This window comes from Palaemon carinicauda, chromosome 10, assembly GCF_036898095.1.
Source record: "Palaemon carinicauda isolate YSFRI2023 chromosome 10, ASM3689809v2, whole genome shotgun sequence".
Classification (NCBI taxonomy): Eukaryota; Metazoa; Arthropoda; class Malacostraca; order Decapoda; family Palaemonidae; genus Palaemon; species Palaemon carinicauda.
In genome coordinates this window covers 160,195,936-160,214,355 of record NC_090734.1, presented here as the reverse complement: position 1 = coordinate 160,214,355, position 18,420 = coordinate 160,195,936, and the positions used below count along the sequence as shown (strand labels likewise).

At 47.1% G+C, this 18,420-nt stretch overlaps 1 protein-coding gene across 3 annotated transcripts in view; it reads right to left on the bottom strand.

Annotated features, from left to right (window-relative positions):
- The window catches only part of LOC137648922 (transcriptional repressor CTCF-like), an 84,988-nt gene that overhangs the window by 12,088 nt on the left and 54,480 nt on the right, over window positions 1–18,420 (bottom strand). For 2 of the 3 annotated variants that reach the window (XM_068382113.1, XM_068382111.1), the window contains exons 10-13: window positions 13,567–13,738; window positions 13,197–13,323; window positions 11,307–11,419; window positions 1,217–1,315 (exon numbers count right to left, since the gene is read on the bottom strand). In XM_068382113.1, the coding sequence (XP_068238214.1) occupies window positions 1,217–1,315; window positions 11,307–11,419; window positions 13,197–13,323; window positions 13,567–13,738 (511 nt within the window). The remainder of the gene's footprint in view (window positions 1–1,216; window positions 1,316–11,306; window positions 11,420–13,196; window positions 13,324–13,566; window positions 13,739–18,420) is intronic. The other variant, XM_068382112.1, reaches the window with a different exon arrangement.

The window sequence follows — 18,420 nt, the reverse complement described above, 5'->3', positions numbered from 1 at the left end:
ATGCCCTTTCTACTACTCTTCCATTTGCCACTCTCACCCATGTATACTTAATTTTATCTTTCTTTTTAAAGAAGCTAGCACTTATTACCATCTCTTGTTCAACACACATATCTACCAGTCTCTCACCACTCTCATTTTCACCTGGTACGCCATACTTCCCAATGACACCTTCTACCTCTCCAGCGCCCACTCTAGCATTTAAGTCACCCATAACAACTACATAATTCCTTCTACCCAGTCCTTCTACACACCTAGTAATTCACTCCAGAACTCATTCCGCTCTTCTTCACTTTTCTCACTACCTGGCCCATACGCACTGACAAACGCCCAACATTCCCTACCCAACCTAACCCTTACCCACATTAACCTAGATGATATCTCCTTCCATTCCACTACTTTACCTGTCATCCATTCACTCAGCAATAAAGCCACACCCTCTCTCGCTCTTCCCCTTTCAATCCCAGACACTCTACCAGACATTTCACCAAACATCACTTCACCCTTTCCTTTCATCTTTGTCTCACACAAGGCCAATACATCCATCCTTCTACTTCTAAACATACTTCCAATCTCACATCTTTTACTCTCTATCGTACTACATCCACGCACATTCAAACACCCCAAAACTAGAGTGCGGGGAGCAGTCACTCTCCCCCCAGCTCCATCTCTTTGTTGCTGTCTCACAGGATTTTTTATACAGGAGAGGGGGTTCCCAGCCCCCTCGTCCCGTCCCTTTTAGTCGCCTCTTACGACACGCAGGGATAACGTTGGCGCTATTCTAATTGTTTTTATGCCCCCGCGGCCACAGGGGGCACAATTTTTATCAGATTTAAATTGAAAAAAAAAATCCTTTTGTAAGTTACTAACACTGACAGGATTTTATGTAATTAAATATCCCTGATTATGCTACACAGCAAACACACAACCAAAAATGTAGAAGTGCTACCCTAAATATATCTAAATCAGCACTTGAAATTGCGATATTCCTACTACCACTGAATGTTATGGCAAAACTGTGGATATTTTTTCTATAAAATAAGCCTTTTGGTCATTCAGAAAAGCTGTACTGTATTTGGAAGGTTTACAATAGCAATCTTTTACTATTTATACTAATTTACTGTCATACTTTCATCAGCTTGGTAACAAGTGTACCATTTACTGTATAAGAAAATACATTTTACTATAAGAACCTAAATCCAAACAACAACAACCTTACCTGTAACTGGATTACTTCTAAAACAACATACTGGTTACCGTCCTGCCCCTCGACTGCCATAATTTCATCATCATCGACATCTCCGGTATACATCTCAACCTGCGGTCATATAATAATAATAATAATAATAATAATAATAATAATAACAACAACAACAACAATAATGATACTAAAAAAAACTTATTAAACATTTTAGACAATTTCATAAAATTTGACAACTTTAAGAAGGTGGATTACAAGCATTACGTCATCTTACAAATCAAACAATGACATGGAAAATCCCTTGTGTATTGATGAAACACAAACCCTTCATGAAACAAGATACATATTAAAATTACTGTCTATGAATTATTATATAATAAAGCTTAAAACTTGCATAAATCATCAAGAATAATAAGTATTCCATTGCAAAACAAAGGTACCAAATAATGTAGTTCAAAATCGGCAATAAAATCATTGTGTATCATCTATGGTGTACTTTTCTTGTGATGTACTTATTTCTACCTTTTATTTTTCATCCATCCCCCAAAGAGTTTCCCAAGTCCTAGCTGTTCAACTTCTTCATTATTATCTTACTATATTTTTCATCATTAAGGTTAGTTTAAACCCTTACGGAAATCAAGAAACGTGGCATACAAATGTCATTAGAATATTTTTAAACCGTAGTAGCGGGCAGTAGTCGGATGTAGAACGGAACCACGTAGTATCGGGGGATATTGAGGAAGGAGAAGACTAATTGGTAAGGGACCTCTGGTAGTGGTTTCACACGCCCCAGTTACTATACCGACACTACAAGGGTGAGCGAGCTGAATATATTCCTGGCATTCCATGCAACTTTTCTCTCTGGTATATTTAGCAGTATTTATACCTTAGAAATGGTGCTATAAGGAGCATTTCACGGAGCGACACAGGTTGAGCACAGAAATAATACAATGAATGGAAAAACATGACAAATTTGAAGATAATTTGTATTTTTCCTAATCATACAAACCTTAGCTATTTACAAAGGTATTACTTTTAGCGCAGCTGAAATGACGAGCCAATAGTTTTTAACGAGGGTTAATTACCCCCGCGCTAGTTAGCGGGGGGTGGGGAAGGGTAGCTTGCTACCCCTCCCCCCTCCACACACCGGTGACTTGCTTCACTTCACTTAGAGGTAGGACTTGACTTGGGGGTCAGGGATGGCGGGCACATATGTGTAAATAGCTAAGGTTTGTATGGTTAGGAAAAATACAAATTATCTTCGAATTTGTCATTTGTTCCGTAACCGAAATACAAACCACGCTATTTACAAAGGGTGACTTACCCCTTAGGAAGGGTGGAAAGTCCCCAGCCTTACTGACTTCGGCTTGCCCGGGGGCTCGATCCCTCAGTGAGCAGCACTAGAGAGAGGGAGCCCCTGTACCTCACAGGTTCTTAGCATCGCTAGGAACGAGTGGCCTACATAAGTAGTGTGAGGAGGAGAGTGTGACTCGTCCTATGAAGTTGACCTTGAGACCTTCAGATAGGAATTCTAGGATAGGACGTTCCCCATACCACCTCGTCAGGGTATGGGAGACGCAACAGTATTAAGCTTAATACTAGGAGCACAAAGAAGCATGGGTTACCTGCAGAGGTCGAGGTCAGCTATGCGAGGACCAGGATGCTGCTTCCCCAAGAGAGGGGAGAATGAAGAAAGAAGTAAGGGTCAGACATACTCTTTCATTCACACAGACTAAGACCGGGTAACAACGCCCTCAACCTACTGCTACTTGTCCAAAAAGGAGCCTGAGGTTAAACCAGCTGTTGTGCAGCCACCACAAGGCCGATAGAGAACGTATCGAGGCTCCTGTGGGTCACGTCTTGCAGGTAGTGGGCTGTGAAGGTCGTTTGACGCTTCCAGACCCCAGCTTGAAGTACCTGCGTCACAGAGAAGTTTCTCTTGAAGGCCAAGGATGTAGCAATACCCCTGACATCGTGGGCCCGAGGGCGACGTGACGGAGGAGGGTCAGGATTCAGGGCATGGTGGATAACCCTTCGAATCCAAGCAGAGATGGTGTTCCTGATGACCCTCCTCTTTGTCCTGCCTGTGCTCACAAAAAAAGCTTGCACATGAGGACGGACTGCAGCCGTTCTCTTCAAGTAGTACCTCAGACACCTCACTGGGCATAGTAGCAGCTGGTCTGGGTCGTTTGTTACAGAACGGAGACTCGCGATCCTGAAAGAGTCGAACCGAGGATCCGGCACTCCAGGATTCTGAGTCTTGGCCACAAACTCAGGGTCGAACCTGAACGTTACCTCCCCCCATCCCCTTGAATGGGCGATGTCGTACAAGAGACCATGAAGTTCACTAACTCGCTTGGCCGAGGCCAAGGCGAGTAGGAAAGCCGTCTTCCAAGACAGGTGGCGATCGGAGGCCTGGCGTAATGGCTCGAAGGGAGGTCTCTTGAGAGACCTGAGGACTCGAACCACGTTCCAAGGAGGGGGTCTCACTTCCGACTGGGGGCAGGTAAGCTCATAGCTTCGTATGAGTAAAGAGAGTTCTAGCGACGAAGAAATATCCACGCCCTTCAATCTGAAGGCCAAGCTTAAGGCTGAGCGATAGCCTTTCACCGCCGAGACAGAAAGGCGCATTTCTTCTTGCAGATACACAAGGAAGTCCGCTATTGCTGGAATAGTGGCATCGAGTGGAGAGATACCCCTTCCACGACACCAACCACAAAAGACTCTCCACTTCGCTTGGTAGACTCCCTCAGAGGACCTTCGCAGGTGCCGAGACATTCTCTCCGCAACCTGTTGCGAAAAGCCTCTCTCCGCGAGGAGATGCTGGATAGTCTCCAGGCGTGAAGCCGAAGCGAGGCTACGGCCCTGTGAGGGACACCGGAGTGGGGTTGTCTGAGAAGCTCGTGTCGTGGAGGAAGCTCCCTTGGGAGTTCCGTCAGGAGTTGCAGAAGGTCCGGAAACCATTCCGCGTGATGCCATAGCGGAGCTACTAGAGTCATGGAACAGTTGACCGATAGTCTGGTCCTGTTGAGCACCCTTCTCATCAGACAGAATGGTGGGAAGGCGTACACGTCGATGTTGTCCCACCGTTGCTGGAAAGCATCTTGCCAGAGTGCCTTGGGGTCCGGGACTGGTGAGCAGTACAGGGGCAGCTTGAAGTTCAAGGCTGTCGCGAACAAGTCCACCGTCGGGGAACCCCACAAAGTCAGGACTTTGTTGGCTATCTGAGGATCCAAAGACCACTCGGTACTCACTATCTGCGAAGCCCTGCTCAGACTGTCGGCGAGCACATTCCTTTTGCCAGGAATGAAGCGAGCTGATAGTGTTATTGAGTGGGTTTCGGTCCACCTCAGAGTCTCTACTGCAAGATGGGATAGCTGTTGCGAAAAAGTGCCTCCCTGCTTGTTGATATAAGCCACTACCGTGGTGTTGTCGCTCATCACCACCACGGAGTGACCCGCCAGGAACCGTTGGAACTGTTGAAGGGCCAGAAAGACGACCTTCAATTCTAGCAGGTTGATGTGTAGGCACTTTTCTGATTCTGACCAAAGGCCTGAGGCCCTCTGGTTCAGAACGTGCGCCCCCCACCCATCTTTTGACGCGTCCGAAAACAGTCAATTCCGGGGGGAGGACGAGAAGACTCACTCCCTTTCGCAGGTTCTCGTCGGCCAGCCACCACCGCAAGTCCGTCTGTTCCAGAGACCCCATTGGGATCAGAATGTCCGGGGAATCGGATCCTTGATTCCACCGGGACTTGAGCCGCCATTGAAGGGATCTCATCCTGAGGCGACTGTTTGGAACCAGACGGGCCAGGGAGGATAGGTGGCATAAGAGACGCAACCACGATTGGGCGGGGAGTTCTTTTCGCCTGAGGAAAGGTTCCGCCACCCTCCTCAGCCTTGCTATCCGGTCGTCTGATGGAAAGGCTTTGTGGAGATTGGTGTCTATTAGCATGCCTAGATAAACCAGTCGTTGGGACGGCTGCAGAGAGGACTTCTCGAGGTTTACCACGATCCCCAGATCCTGGCAAAGATCTAGAAGCCTGTCTCGGTGTCGAAGAAGGGTCGACTCCGAGTCTGCTAGGATCAGCCAATCGTCTAGGTAACTAAGGAGACGAATGCCGTTCCTTTGCGCCCAAGTCGAAATCAGGGTGAACACTCTGGTGAACACCTGAGGAGCTGTGGAGAGACCGAAACACAGCACCTTGAACTGGTAGATCTTGTTGTCCGAGCAGAATCTCAGGTACTTCCTAGAAGACGGATGGATTGGGATCTGGAAGTACGCATCCTTTAGATCCAGTGTACACATGAAGTCTTGTGGTCTCACCGCAAGTCTGACCGTGTCTGCTGTCTCCATGCTGAACCGGGTTTGTTTGACAAACCTGTTCAGAGCCGAGAGATCGATGACGGGTCTCCAGCCTCCAGTAGTCTTCTTTACAAGAAAGAGTCGACTGAAGAAGCCTGGAGAGCCGTCCACGACCTCCTGGAGAGCACCCTTCTCGAACATGGTCTCGACTTCGGCCTGAAGGGCCAGCCCCTTTGCCGATCCCATGGCATAGGAGCTCAACGACACTGGATTCGCTGTCAGGGGAGGTTGAGATGACGTGAACAGGACGCGATAACCTTGGCCGATCGCTGAGACCGTCCAAGCATCGGCCCCGTGATGTTGCCACCTGCAGATGCAACGCTGAAGGCATCCCCCCACAGGTGGACACGCAGGGGGACTGCCACCCCTAGGGCTTGCGGCCGCGGCCGCCACCCCTAGAAGTCTTGCCTCCCCTGGAGGACTTACCGCCCCTCTTGACCTTGGCTGGAAAGGGCTGGGGCTTAGACACCACTTTCTTAGCTGCCGGTGCCTGTTTGGGAGCCTTACGAGGCTGTTGCTGCTGTTGTGGCGGGGGCTGGAGGCTTATAGGGCCGAGTTGTAAGGGCCCTGTGGAGGAGGGAGTCCGTGCTGGATTTCCTCCACCTCTCAGCCGTTCGCTCCAAGTCTTGAGGCTCAAACAGGCTCTCCCCCAGGAGGGAGGCATGTCGGAGCCTACACACATCTACGGCGGGGACCTTCGGATGGAATCTCTCGGACACAACATCGCGACGCTTCAACACCGAGTTGGCCCACAGGGTGGTAACCTGGTGCGCCAAAAACTCGATGGAGCGGGTGCCCGAGAGCAAGAAGGTCTCTAGGGCCTTCCTATTGGTCTCCTTGGACAAGTCCTCTGATCGCAATAGGATGCCCAGAGATCCTAACCAGAAGTCCAGCCACGAAGTGGCCTGCATGGCACACTTAGCGACCTTCTCGTGGTTAAGGATCTCTGCCGCCGAGAACGACACCTGCCGGGCAGAGAGTTTCTCCAAGGGAACTCCCTTCGCCAGCTCCTCCACAGAGTGATGGAGAGGAAGAGCGAGGTTGTGCTCACCCAGGATCTCGAAATACCTCCTCTGCTGAAGGCGAGGAGGAGGGATGAGTTTGTTCCCGGCAGTGGAACGACTGGAGGAGGCAAGAAGTGCGAGCTGAGCTTTGGCCCTAGCTCTGGCACTCTTCAGCCCCCGAGACCAGGGCAGAGCTGCACTGGTCTTAGGGGCCTTCCGAACGTCAAACACTTCATCCAGAATCGTGTCTTTGCCTTCATGGGGGGGGGGGATGACTGGATCTGTAAGACTGTTAAGTTTCCTTATCAGGCTTAGGACCATCCATAAGGCATGTTCGGACTCTTGCTGTTCTCCTCCCTGCGGGCTGGCAGCTAAGTCTCCTGCCCCAGGAATCTCTTCCTGGGGTGATACGTGGACATTCCCCTGGGTAGTCGTGGGTTCCTGACGAATCCTTGCAGAGGATTTAGGGATGGTCTTGGAATCCTTGGGTTCCCTCCTGGGAGGGATACAGGATCCCAACAACGAGGTTCGAGGGGCCCCTTCCTCACGAGACGATTCTCCTGCCTGAAGCAAAGTCTCCCCCCCTGGTGCCGAGGGGAAGACTACCGCCCCACTGGACTCACCTGAGGACGGAAAGGCCTCGTCCACGGGAGAAGGAGAGAGTACTCGTGCAGGAGAGGGGACCCTCGACACCGACCTCTTGGGAACCAACTTCGCCCTGGGGGAAGTCACCACGAAGTCCACTCCTCTCTATCTCTTCAGCGTAGGAGAGACAGCCGCTGGTTTGTTACCCTGGCCGGCGAGTGCTGGTTTCATAACCCTCACTAACGCCCGTGCCAGCGGACCAAACCAAGTCTGCTGCTCCAAGGACACAGTGTCCGAAATCCTCGCTAAGGTGAAAGGGATCGGGCGATCCTTTGGAGTGGACACGACGGTACCTGCCTGAAAAGAAGGTGGGGAAGAATGCTGTACTGACCTGTCTTCGTCCTGCACTACCAACCTGTGCTTGGATGGAGGTGATCCTGACTGCCGTCTAGGAGCACGCGTCCCTGCTGCTACCACCAGCTGTGGAATTCGCCGCAAACTATGGTCGCGCGAGGGCGAACGGTCGCGCAAAGGCGAATGGTCGCGCGGGCCCACAGGCGAGCGGTCGCGCGGGCGAGCGGTCGCGCGGGCGCGCAGGCGAGTGGGCGTGAGGGTGGGCAGGTAAATGAACACGTGTCCGAGGCGACGAACGCAAGCGATGGCGCGACGGCGAGGGATCGTGCTGCCGCGTAGGCGAAGAAGATCGCTGGCGATAATGACCGCGTGATGGTAAGCGATGGCGAGCAGCATGTGTAGGTGAATGATAGCGTGATAGGGTGCGATGGTGATCAGCATCCGCAAGAGGGCGAGCGTTCAGGGTTGTGCGATGAGGAGCAGCATGCGTAAGCGGGCGATCGTGCAGGGTTGTGCGATGGCGAGCAGCATGCGCAGGTGAATGATCGCGTGAAAGGGTGCGATGGTGATCAGCATCCGCAGGAGGGCGATCGTTCAGGGTTGTGCGATGAGGAGCAGCATGCGTAAGCGGGCGATCGTGCAGGGTTGTGCGATGGCGAGCAGCATGCGCAGGTGAATGATCGCGTGAAAGGGTGCGATGGTGATCAGCATCCGCAGGAGGGCGATCGTTCAGGGTTGTGCGATGAGGAGCAGCATGCGTAAGCGGGCGATCGTGCAGGGTTGTGCGATGGCGAGCAGCATGCGCAGGTGAATGATCGCGTGAAAGGGTGCGATGGTGATCAGCATCCGCAGGAGGGCGATCGTTCACGGTTGTGCGATGAGGAGCAGCATGCGTAAGCGGGCGATCATGCAGGGTCGTGCGATGGCGAGCAGCATGTGTAGGTGATCGCTGGCGAGCAGAAGGTCGACGCGTGTCCTGTGAGAGGACAGGTGGTGCGGCGCGTTCACGAGCAGGAACGGGAAGATCGCTGGCGCGTTGGCGAACATGTGTTTCTGACACGCGCAGCACGATGTTGCGTAACCACAGGACCAGGTGGATGGTGAGCAGGGAGTTCAGCAGGAACTAAAGGGTGGTCAGAGACCGCAGGGCGATGGTCCTCAAATGAGCGCTGACGCTCGGAAGAGAGCTGACGAACAGGAGAGCGCTGGCGAGGGGGACGAACATCAGGAGAGAGCCGACGAGCAGGTGAGCGTCGGCGAGCAGGAGAGTCTTGGCGAGCAGGAGATCGTCGACGAGCAGGAGATCGCTGGCGAGCAGGAGATCGCTGGCGAGCAGGAGAGCGCTTGTGCGCTAGCCCTGCTCGCGTAAGGGAAGAATCCCTTAGCCCCGAAGGGACCGTTGCCCGTCGGGTGACGAGTTCTCCAGAAGGCGAAGATCCGGCAGGAGATGGTGAGCGGTCTGCAGAGAGGTTCAAGGAGGGCGGAGCAGTCAGTTGAGGCTGACGAGGAGAGTCCCCCCCGGAGGACGAAGACCCAAAAAGGCGCCTCTTAGTCCCCCTGTAAGGGGAAGGGAGGCCCTTGTGGCGTAGAGGGCGGTGAGCCTTACGGCGGAGGCGGCCTCGGGGGAGATCGTCGGGACCATCGGTCCTCCGAAGGGGAGTCTCCGTCAAAACACTTCCCTCAGAAGGAAGCTGGGCAGCAGACGAGACCGAAGGACTCACTTCCCCCTTCGAAGGATGCACGGAAGGAGGAGGAGAGCCTTGAGCACCATCACCAGCAACAGCACCTGCGTCGGAAGGCCCAGCCACGTCGGAGGCCTCTGTCACCACGACGTCGACAATAGACAGAGGGTCTACCTCCGCTACCACCGGCGACTGTTTAACAGTGGCCCCCAACGAGACAAGGTCAATAAGAGCGACCCTGGAGGGCAAGCCCTTAAGCCCCAGGGACGACCAAATCTGTAAAAGATCATCACTGGATAAGGCATTATTATCAATAACCTCCCCCGGAGGAGGAGGGGGAACCGCCTCGCTATGGGAGGCGACGCCCTCTCCCCCCACCGAAGGTAGGGAAACAGAACAAGGGCCTGCGCTCCCACTCGGACGACTCTCCTTAGGAGGCGGACGAGGGGGAGCTTCGGAGGAGGTTTGGGCGGCGGAAGAAGAGTCCCGAGAACCTTCCTCCTTCAAGGCTAACCCCGGAGGAGAACGGTCTCTCTTGGACTTCTTCTTACGCCGACGGCCAAACCTCTCCCACTGGGAGGTAGACCACTACCTACACTCACGGCACATGTTATCCTGGTCGCACCGTCGGCCCCGACATTGAGGGCAGAGGGTGTGAGGATCCGTAATAACGTCCGACATGAAAGTCCCACAAGGACGGCCGGCAACTCCAGGGCATGTACGCATAGTAAATAAAAGAAAATAACTGAAGGTCAACTTCCAACCAATCACACAAGCTGAAAAGAAAAAGCAAAAAATTAAAGTCTGTCGCGAAGGCGATGAACAGACACGTCTGATCACCGCCGAGCCAAAAGTGAAGTGAAGCAAGTCACCGGTGTGTGGAGGGGGGAGGGGTAGCAAGCTACCCTTCCCCACCCCCCGCTAACTAGCGCGGGGGTAATTAACCCTCGTTAAAAACTATTGGCTCGTCATTTCAGCTGCGCTAAAAGTAATACCCTTTGTAAATAGCGTGGTTTGTATTTCGGTTACGGAACAACTATACAATTCAATACCACAGATGGCCTGAATACCCAATAAAAAATCCAATAACTCTTCCTTTAAATTTGTCCAATTTGTCCATAGGTAAGCAAAGATTTAAGTATAAAGATATGGAAACAAATTTTAACTATCAACAAAGAGCTTGATAGAAAACTGGGACTATTCCAAATGATAGGCAAAATTGTATTTACAACAATGCTACAGAACATAAAATTATAGTAGGTTAAAACTATAGTAAAAGTGGCAGTTATAAATATAAAATAAAAGACAGAACCAAGTACTCTTATCTAATATACTTAACTGCCAACTATCATTGCCTATTTCCTCTTTAGTGAAAATTTTACATTAAAAAATAACACAATTCCCTTTTATTGAACCTTATCTGTCCTTGTGAGAACAAGTACTTGTCATTGGTTTCCTTTTTTGATAGACTTAAATCACAACAATATTGTAAGTTGAATCCAACAGGTTTGTCTTCATGGTTTTTTTTCTTTGCAGTCATCAGTGAGAATGCTTCACTACCTGCCGTTCCATCAGTAACTTTTATACATCAGCTATCGCATCATGATATTAGTCATAAAATTATTTCTCTACCTGCTCTTCTATCTGAACAACTGTTAGGTTAAGGTCTTCATCTTTAACGTGAATGAATGATTTTTTCTAACCTTTCTAACATGCTTTCATTTTGCTACTGCAACTTTTCCTGACCAGCAAATTCTTAGTCATTCTTATAGATAACTAAACTACCCCAATTTTGAGATACCTACACTCTGGCCTTGCATCTTGACATTATTTTTTATACCATTACTGAAAATACGATCTTTCCACCCTACCCTGATCTTGAAACTCATTCTTTAGTCACCTTTTAAAAACTATTTTTACTCAAAAAATGCTAATTTTTCTGTCAGAGGAAAAGTCTACAAAATTGCGATCATCTCTCCTTCTCTGACTACTCAATACCAGTATTAAGCAAATTAATTCTCACAATTACCTTAGAGTATTCATTTTCAGGCAAAACTAAATCACCTCATATCAAAAATATTTAGAAAACAGAGAAACCAGTGAACCTAAGTAACTTACCTGTTGACCATTTATCAACTGTAATCTTTTCTGCCTGCCGATCTTCAGTGCCTGTGCCTTCTCTTGAGCAGAAGCATCAGGGTCATGAATAGCCATGTGTCTGATGAGATTACCTAAAAGAAAAAAAAAAAATAAGCCTTAGGTATAAGGAAGTACAGTACTTGAATGATATCTAAATGGAAATTCCCTTAACCCTTTTACCCCCAACGCTATTTGGAAATTTCCAACCCTTGACCCCCGGGCGTTTTCTTTTTCAAGCACGTTTTGCAATATATTATTATCTAAATTGCGCTAACAGCCTTAATTTTCGTCATAGAGGGGTCAGGTTGGTCTCATTATTTTGGAAAATGCCTTAAGTTTCTCATAAAGTTATCAAAAATATGCAAAAAAAATGTAAATACTGTACCAGTTTTTTTACAAGGACGTACCGGTAAGTCCATGGGGGTAAAGGGATGAGTTTTGTGAAACGTACCAGTACGTCCATTGCGGGTAAAAGGGTTAAATAAAGATTGAATCATAACACCTTCAACTCAAAAGTTCAAGATTACATCTGCTTTCCAGTACTGATATTCTTATTCCATTCCTGTAGCATTTCATCACAAAATATAAACCAAGGGTATAAAAACATGATCTTTCTTTACCAACTAACAATATAAATTTGTAACCCAGTATGGTATCTCAAAACTTTTTAAATAAAAAACTAATTTACATGACATAATTCACTTCAAGATTAGCTTGTACAATTAAAAGTCAACTGAATAAATTCCCAAGGTTGATCTATCAACCCTGGTTTCCATAAAACATTAAACAAAAATAAAAACCTCAACATAAATTTACCATATTGTTACTGCCTGACTTAGTTTTTTTTTACATCTCAAAGATTTGGGAAATATGGAATTGAATGTGTCAAGTGGAAGTGACTTAGTCAAGTTGTCCATTTTTGGGAACCAAGAACTACATACTTCAAAAGTAGATTAGTAGTAACACAATAGAACTCCAGTAATCATCATTTCTAGACCTTATTCTACAGTACATTACACTCCTATAGTCCATTTCTTTTAGTGAATCATATTTGCACCAACTCGCAGCGGTGTCCTTTTAGCTCGGAAAAGTTTCCTGATCGCTGATTGGTTGGACAAGATAATTCTAACCAATCAGCAACCAGGAAACTTTTCCAAGCTAAAAGGGCACCGTTGCGAGTTGGTGCAAATATGACTCGCTAAAAGAAATGGACTATAGCACATACAGGCATGGGGATATTCCAAGCCACATTTATGGGAACAAAAAATAGTAGAGTAGTGCCCCGTCATCTGTGAGATTTAAAGCCCCACGAATAATGAAATCTGAAGGTTTTAGTGAATACCTACAACCATATTATAAATACTAGAACAATAAGTCCCCTAGATAAAAAAAAAGGAGAAGTTGAAAGATAACTAGTAACCCAGTAACTAGCGCCTAAACCCTTACCACCTAACTCCCTCTTGTTTCTTCAGCTGATCTCGATACTGCTAGAAAGCTAGCCTACGCATGTATATAAAGAATTCCCAAAGCTAGTATAGGTACACATAAAAAAGGCGCTAGAGAACCAAGTTAATTTATAAATATTTTATTATATAATTATTCAAATAATTTTCATGTTACTAAACTTATGGAAAACAATTATGAATGCATGAAATGAACTAAAATAAGAACAGTATATGATAATAGTAATAATAAAAACAAATGAAAATAATTAGGATATAAATAATGCCTCTTTTTCACTAAGTCTACTCTGGCTGCATATGTATATTATAAAAGTAATTGAAAAAAAAATATATTTTGATATTGATAAGAGTAATTTTATTATTCTCCTCTATAGCCAACTGCAGATAGAGAAACTCTACAACATACCTTTGTGTCTAAATGCTTTTCCACACTCTGGGCACTCCTGTGTTTTTTCTCTTGGCATAGGAGGGATGTATGTTGGATTATGATAAAGATTCTGATGTCTCTTAAGTAGCTGTTTTTGGCGGAATGCCTGTAAAAGAAGAAGAGCATTATGAATTATTTTTCATTTTTTTTTTCATGTTCATATTATTCCACAAGATGAACTATTAAAAATTTTTGTCAAAAAAAACTATACCACAATCAAGTTATTAATGACTGCAAATAACAAAAATTAAATAATTTCACAAGCTAAGTTCAAGTATACCGCAAATTCATTATTATACAGTAGCTTAAATATAAACACCACACTTAAAACTGATGACTATCAACTCACACTGGTATGCAAACACACCTGGTCACATTGGTTGCATCGATAGGGTTTTTGTTCAGTGTGTACTAGCATGTGAGACTCTAGATGTCTTGCTGAAGTTGAAGCATATGGACATAGGTCACATTTGAAGCATTTTTCCCCTTCATGTGACTTATTGTGTTGCTTAAAAGTATACCTAGAATGTCAAGTAAAAATACATTAGAAACCCAACTCAAAATCTTCTACGGCATACGATAGTGTTCTAAAAATTTATTACAAATTCAATTAAAACAGCAATACAAGTGAGAATAATGGAAGAGGATGGGGTGTGGCATCCTAACAGTACCAACGAAACTTGGCTGAATTCCTCTTCAGGCTAGAAGGAGCAAAGAGAGGAAAAGTATCCCTTTGTTCCTTCTTTGATGTAGGCTAACCCCCAAAATTGGGGGAAGTGCCTTGATAAATAGAAAGATAAACGACTGAGAATAATAATGCTGATATTTTTTTCTTTCTATCTAAGATAAAGTTGTTATTCTCTACCATTAACCTAAAATGTTCAATGATACTACTTAATTAACTACTGCATCTTCCAAGAATTTTCTTTAGTACTTAAGAAGAATCTAGTCCTGTTCAACATTCACACTAGCTTCCTGCAATTTAGACAAAGGGTATTTGATATGCTGGACAAGGCTATTTTTTCAACCACAGTTTTTATTGTTTCCAGGGTGCTCTAGAATTAATGAACGCAACATTCTTGCAGTGTAACACCAAAAATTGAAGACGATTTTACTTTGAAATTTTACTTTACATTACTTGAGTAGTTTTTCTTACTGGAGATATTATAGAAAATCCCTCAAATATAGAATTGGACCCCTTGGTTTACATTTCATTGTAGGGAACTTTTCCTGCATGTTCCAATGAACATACGTGCAATATTTTTGGAGAAATATAAATTTGATCATGTTCAAATTCTTGTATCATCTAAAAAAAGAGGAAGTACTGTTTAAATTCAGTTTCAATGAGCCAACTGGCTCTAATGAGAATGGAATACCAAATAACCAAAACTGTTTATAACTTTAAAATTATCATTAAATAAAATAAAACAATAAACACATTAAAATGCTTAAACTTCAACCTTGCACCTTTCCAAAAAAGAGAAACTAGAAACCTTTGACTTCTGCATATTGACTCCAAGAAATAGTTGTATAGATTTCTTACATTATAAATTGTCTACACCCTCAAAAATAGACCGAGTCTAAGAAATAGGGGTTGTGCTATACAGTCCAATAACTCCTTTACACAGGCTGATCAAAACCAAATGCTTGCTATGGTACATAAAGTAATACAGCTACACAAAAAAGTAGTTTTGGAGAGGGAAAAAATCACAAATTTCAAGTAATTTGTATTTTTCCTAACATACTTACCGAGAACTACTTTCTTAGGAGTTACCTGGAATCTCCTCTCAACCGACCAGAGTTTTGTGTAGTCTACCCTGCTTCCGTTTTCTGTGGGGATTAACCCAGGCATAAGGAGAACGTGCCCTGAGGGTAGTCCTGAGCTAGGTCGGCGTTAGCTTGGGTCTCGCTCGTCAGTAAGTTCCTAGGATGGTACAAAAGTTTCTTCAAGGGCAGAAAGGCACTCGGGGAAGGTAGGGAGGGCCATTACCCGAAAGTAGTTCTTGGTAAGTATGTTAGGAAAAATAAAAATTACTTAAAATTTTTTATTTGTTCCAACACGAATACTTACCTCGAACTACTTTCTTAAGAGACTTACACTTTAGGAGGTGGGAGTGACTTCCTGACCTTCAGACCCAGCAAGCGGACGCCAAGAAGCCTAGATATGAACTAGGTTTTAAAACAAAAACAAACTGGGAAAACGGACGGTAGGGTAACTACACAAAGAGCTCACGTTAGTGTCTAAGTACTTACCCTTTGAAAAAATCTTCTGATGCTGAGTCCAGTAATGCAGTTGCAGAGACGTGTTCTTCAATGGTTACATAAGTGTGGTTATCTCCAATAGGGATAGGAAACGGGGATTAGGGTGAAAAGGAACGAACCTGTGTCTCCTGGTTTTGCTATCCACGATTGTGCCTGGGGCTTCACCGTTAAATCACTTGGAGCGCGGAGATGACTGTCCCAATGGAGAACCCGTCTAAGGACCTTCTTGAGTAGTCCTTGAGGTAATGGGCAGTAAAGGTTGACTGGTTCAACCAGGTGCCCACTCGAAGGATCTGGCCCACTGCCATGTTCTTCTCAAAGACTAAGGAAGTGCTCAGACCTCTGATGTCATGGGACTTGGGAGTGCCTGGCAAGGCCAGTCCCTCCTCCTTGTAGGCCCTGGCAATAACTTGTCTCAACCAAAAGGAAATGGTATTCTTCGATACCTGCTTCTTCGTAACACCTGTGGAGACGAAAAGGCTCTTGATGCCTGGCCGGAGATGTGCAGTCCTCTCAAGGTATTTTCTAATGGCACGGACAGGGCATGAACCTCAAATCTTCAGGATTCCCAGTCCTAGGAATAGCTGGCAGAGAGAACCCCTCGAATTTAGGATCCCAGACTGCTGGGTTCTGGGTTTTCGCCACGAACGAAGGGACGAACTTGAGAGATCTCTTTCCACCCCTTCGAATGAGACGTCATAAGACAGCCCATGGATCTCACCTACCCTTTTCGCAGAGCCCAAGGCCAACAAAAAGACTGTCTTGAGAGTGAGATCCCTGTCTACAATATCCTTCATTGGTTCGAAGGGGGGGATACTTACCATCTTCAGGACCCTAGGTAAGTCCCACTGAGGCACCCTAACAGTTTGAGGGGGCAGGACTGTTCAAAAATCCTGACAAGCATAGAGATGTGTCTAGAGGAACCCAGGTCGATGCCCTTCAGAAGGAAGACTTGACCCAAGGCTGCTCGTACTCCTTTTAATAGCTGGGATTGACATCCCTATCTCGTCCCTGAGATATACTAGAAAGTCTGCGATATCTGGGACCGAGGCTTTGAGGGGTTTTATGCGCTTCGAAGCGCACCACTTCGTGAAAGAGGCCCACTTCGCTTGGTAGACCGCTGCCGACGACCTTCTCAGGTATCGCGACATCCTCTTAGCTGTTCCTGCCGAATATCCTTCCTTCTTCAGGAGTCGCTCGATAGTCTCCAGGCGTGAAGGCGTAGAGACTGTGGGTTGTCGTGGAACCTGAGAAAGTGCGGCTGTTGTAGAAAATCTGACCTGTCGGGGAGTGGCCACGGAGGATGGCTCGTCAGGTCTTATAGGTCTGCGAACCACTCTCTCTCCGGCCACCAGGGCGCTACCAAAGTCATCCTTAAGTTCCGGGCAGCCATTACTCTGTTGAGCACTTGCCTGATCAACGTGAAGGGGGGAAAAGCGTACACGTCTAGGTTGTCCCACTTGTGCTGAAAGGCATCCTCCAAGGCTGCCTTTGGGTCTGGGACAGGAGAACAATACACGTGAAGTTGCACGTTCAGCTTGGTTGCAAAAAGGTCCATCACCGGGGAACCCCAACGTTGAATGATGAGCCTGGCTACTTCTGGGAGGAGGGACCATTCTGTTCCTACTATCTGACCCATCCTGCTGAGACCGTCGGCTAGAACGTTCTTTTTCCCGGGGATGAACCTTGCCAATAACACTATCTGGTTCGCTTCCGCCCAATCTAGGATCTCTAGGGCGAGATCACACAACTCCCTTGATTTTAAGCCTCCCTGCTTCTTTATGTACGCTACCACTGTGGCGTTGTCGCACATCAACGCCACCGTGTTTCCCCTTAGTAGATCGATGAAGTGCAGGCAAGCTTTCTGGACTGCCTTCAACTCTAGGACATTGATGTGTAGGCCTTTCTCCCCGTCCAACCAGGTTCCTCTCGCCGTCCCGTTGAGGAGATGGGCTCCCCATCCCTGGTTGGAGGCGTCGTGAATAGGAGCAACTCGGGAGGGTCGGTCGCGAAGGGCATCCCCTTGAGCGAGTTCGACCGGCAATGCCACCATTCCAGGGAGGGTATTGTGTTTGGTAGGACTGGGATTAATTTCTGGGGCGAGTCCAGTTGGTTCCAGAAGCTCTTCAGGTTCCATTGGACAGCTCTGAGTCTGAGTCTCCCCTGGGGAACCAGTTTCTCCGACACCAGATGACCTATTAGCCTTTGCCAGTCCTTCGCCCTCCTGGGTTGCCCCGACAGGAAAGGAAGAAGGATCTTCATCAGATTGCTTATCCTCTCCTCCGACGGGAAAGCTTTCACTAGTAGGGAATCCAGTGTCATCCCCAAATAGGTCATTCTGGTGGAGGGAGATAGGTTCGATTTTTCTGGGTTGATCATGATACCCAGACCCTTGCAAAACCGGAGAAGTTTTATACCCTGCTCCTTCAAAGCAACCAGTCGTCCAGGTACCGGATGAGGCGAATGCCCCGCTCGTGAGCCCACACCGAGACTGTCGTGAAGACTCTCGTGAATACCTGGGGAGCTGTCGACAACCCGAAGCAGAGGGTCTTGAATTGCAGGATCTGGGTACCCCCATTTCACCCGGAGAAACTTCCGACTTGAGGGGTGGACCAGGATTTGGAAGTATGCGTCCTTGAGGTCTATGGTCATCATGTAGTCTTTCTTCCTCAAGGACAGCAAGACTGACTTCGGAGTGTCCATTTTGAAATCTGTCTTTCGCACAAACTTGAGAGCTGATAGGTCTATCACCAGTCTCCACACACCCGTCGCCTTTTCTACCAGGAACAGGCGGCTGTAGAAACCTGGCCCTGGGTGCAGGATCTCCTCCATGGCGCCCTTTTCCAACATCGTGGACACCTCTTCTTGAAGGGCCACCCTCTTCAACGGGTCTTTGGGTGCCAACCACTCCGACAGGCTGGCCGGAATTAAAGGGGGTTCT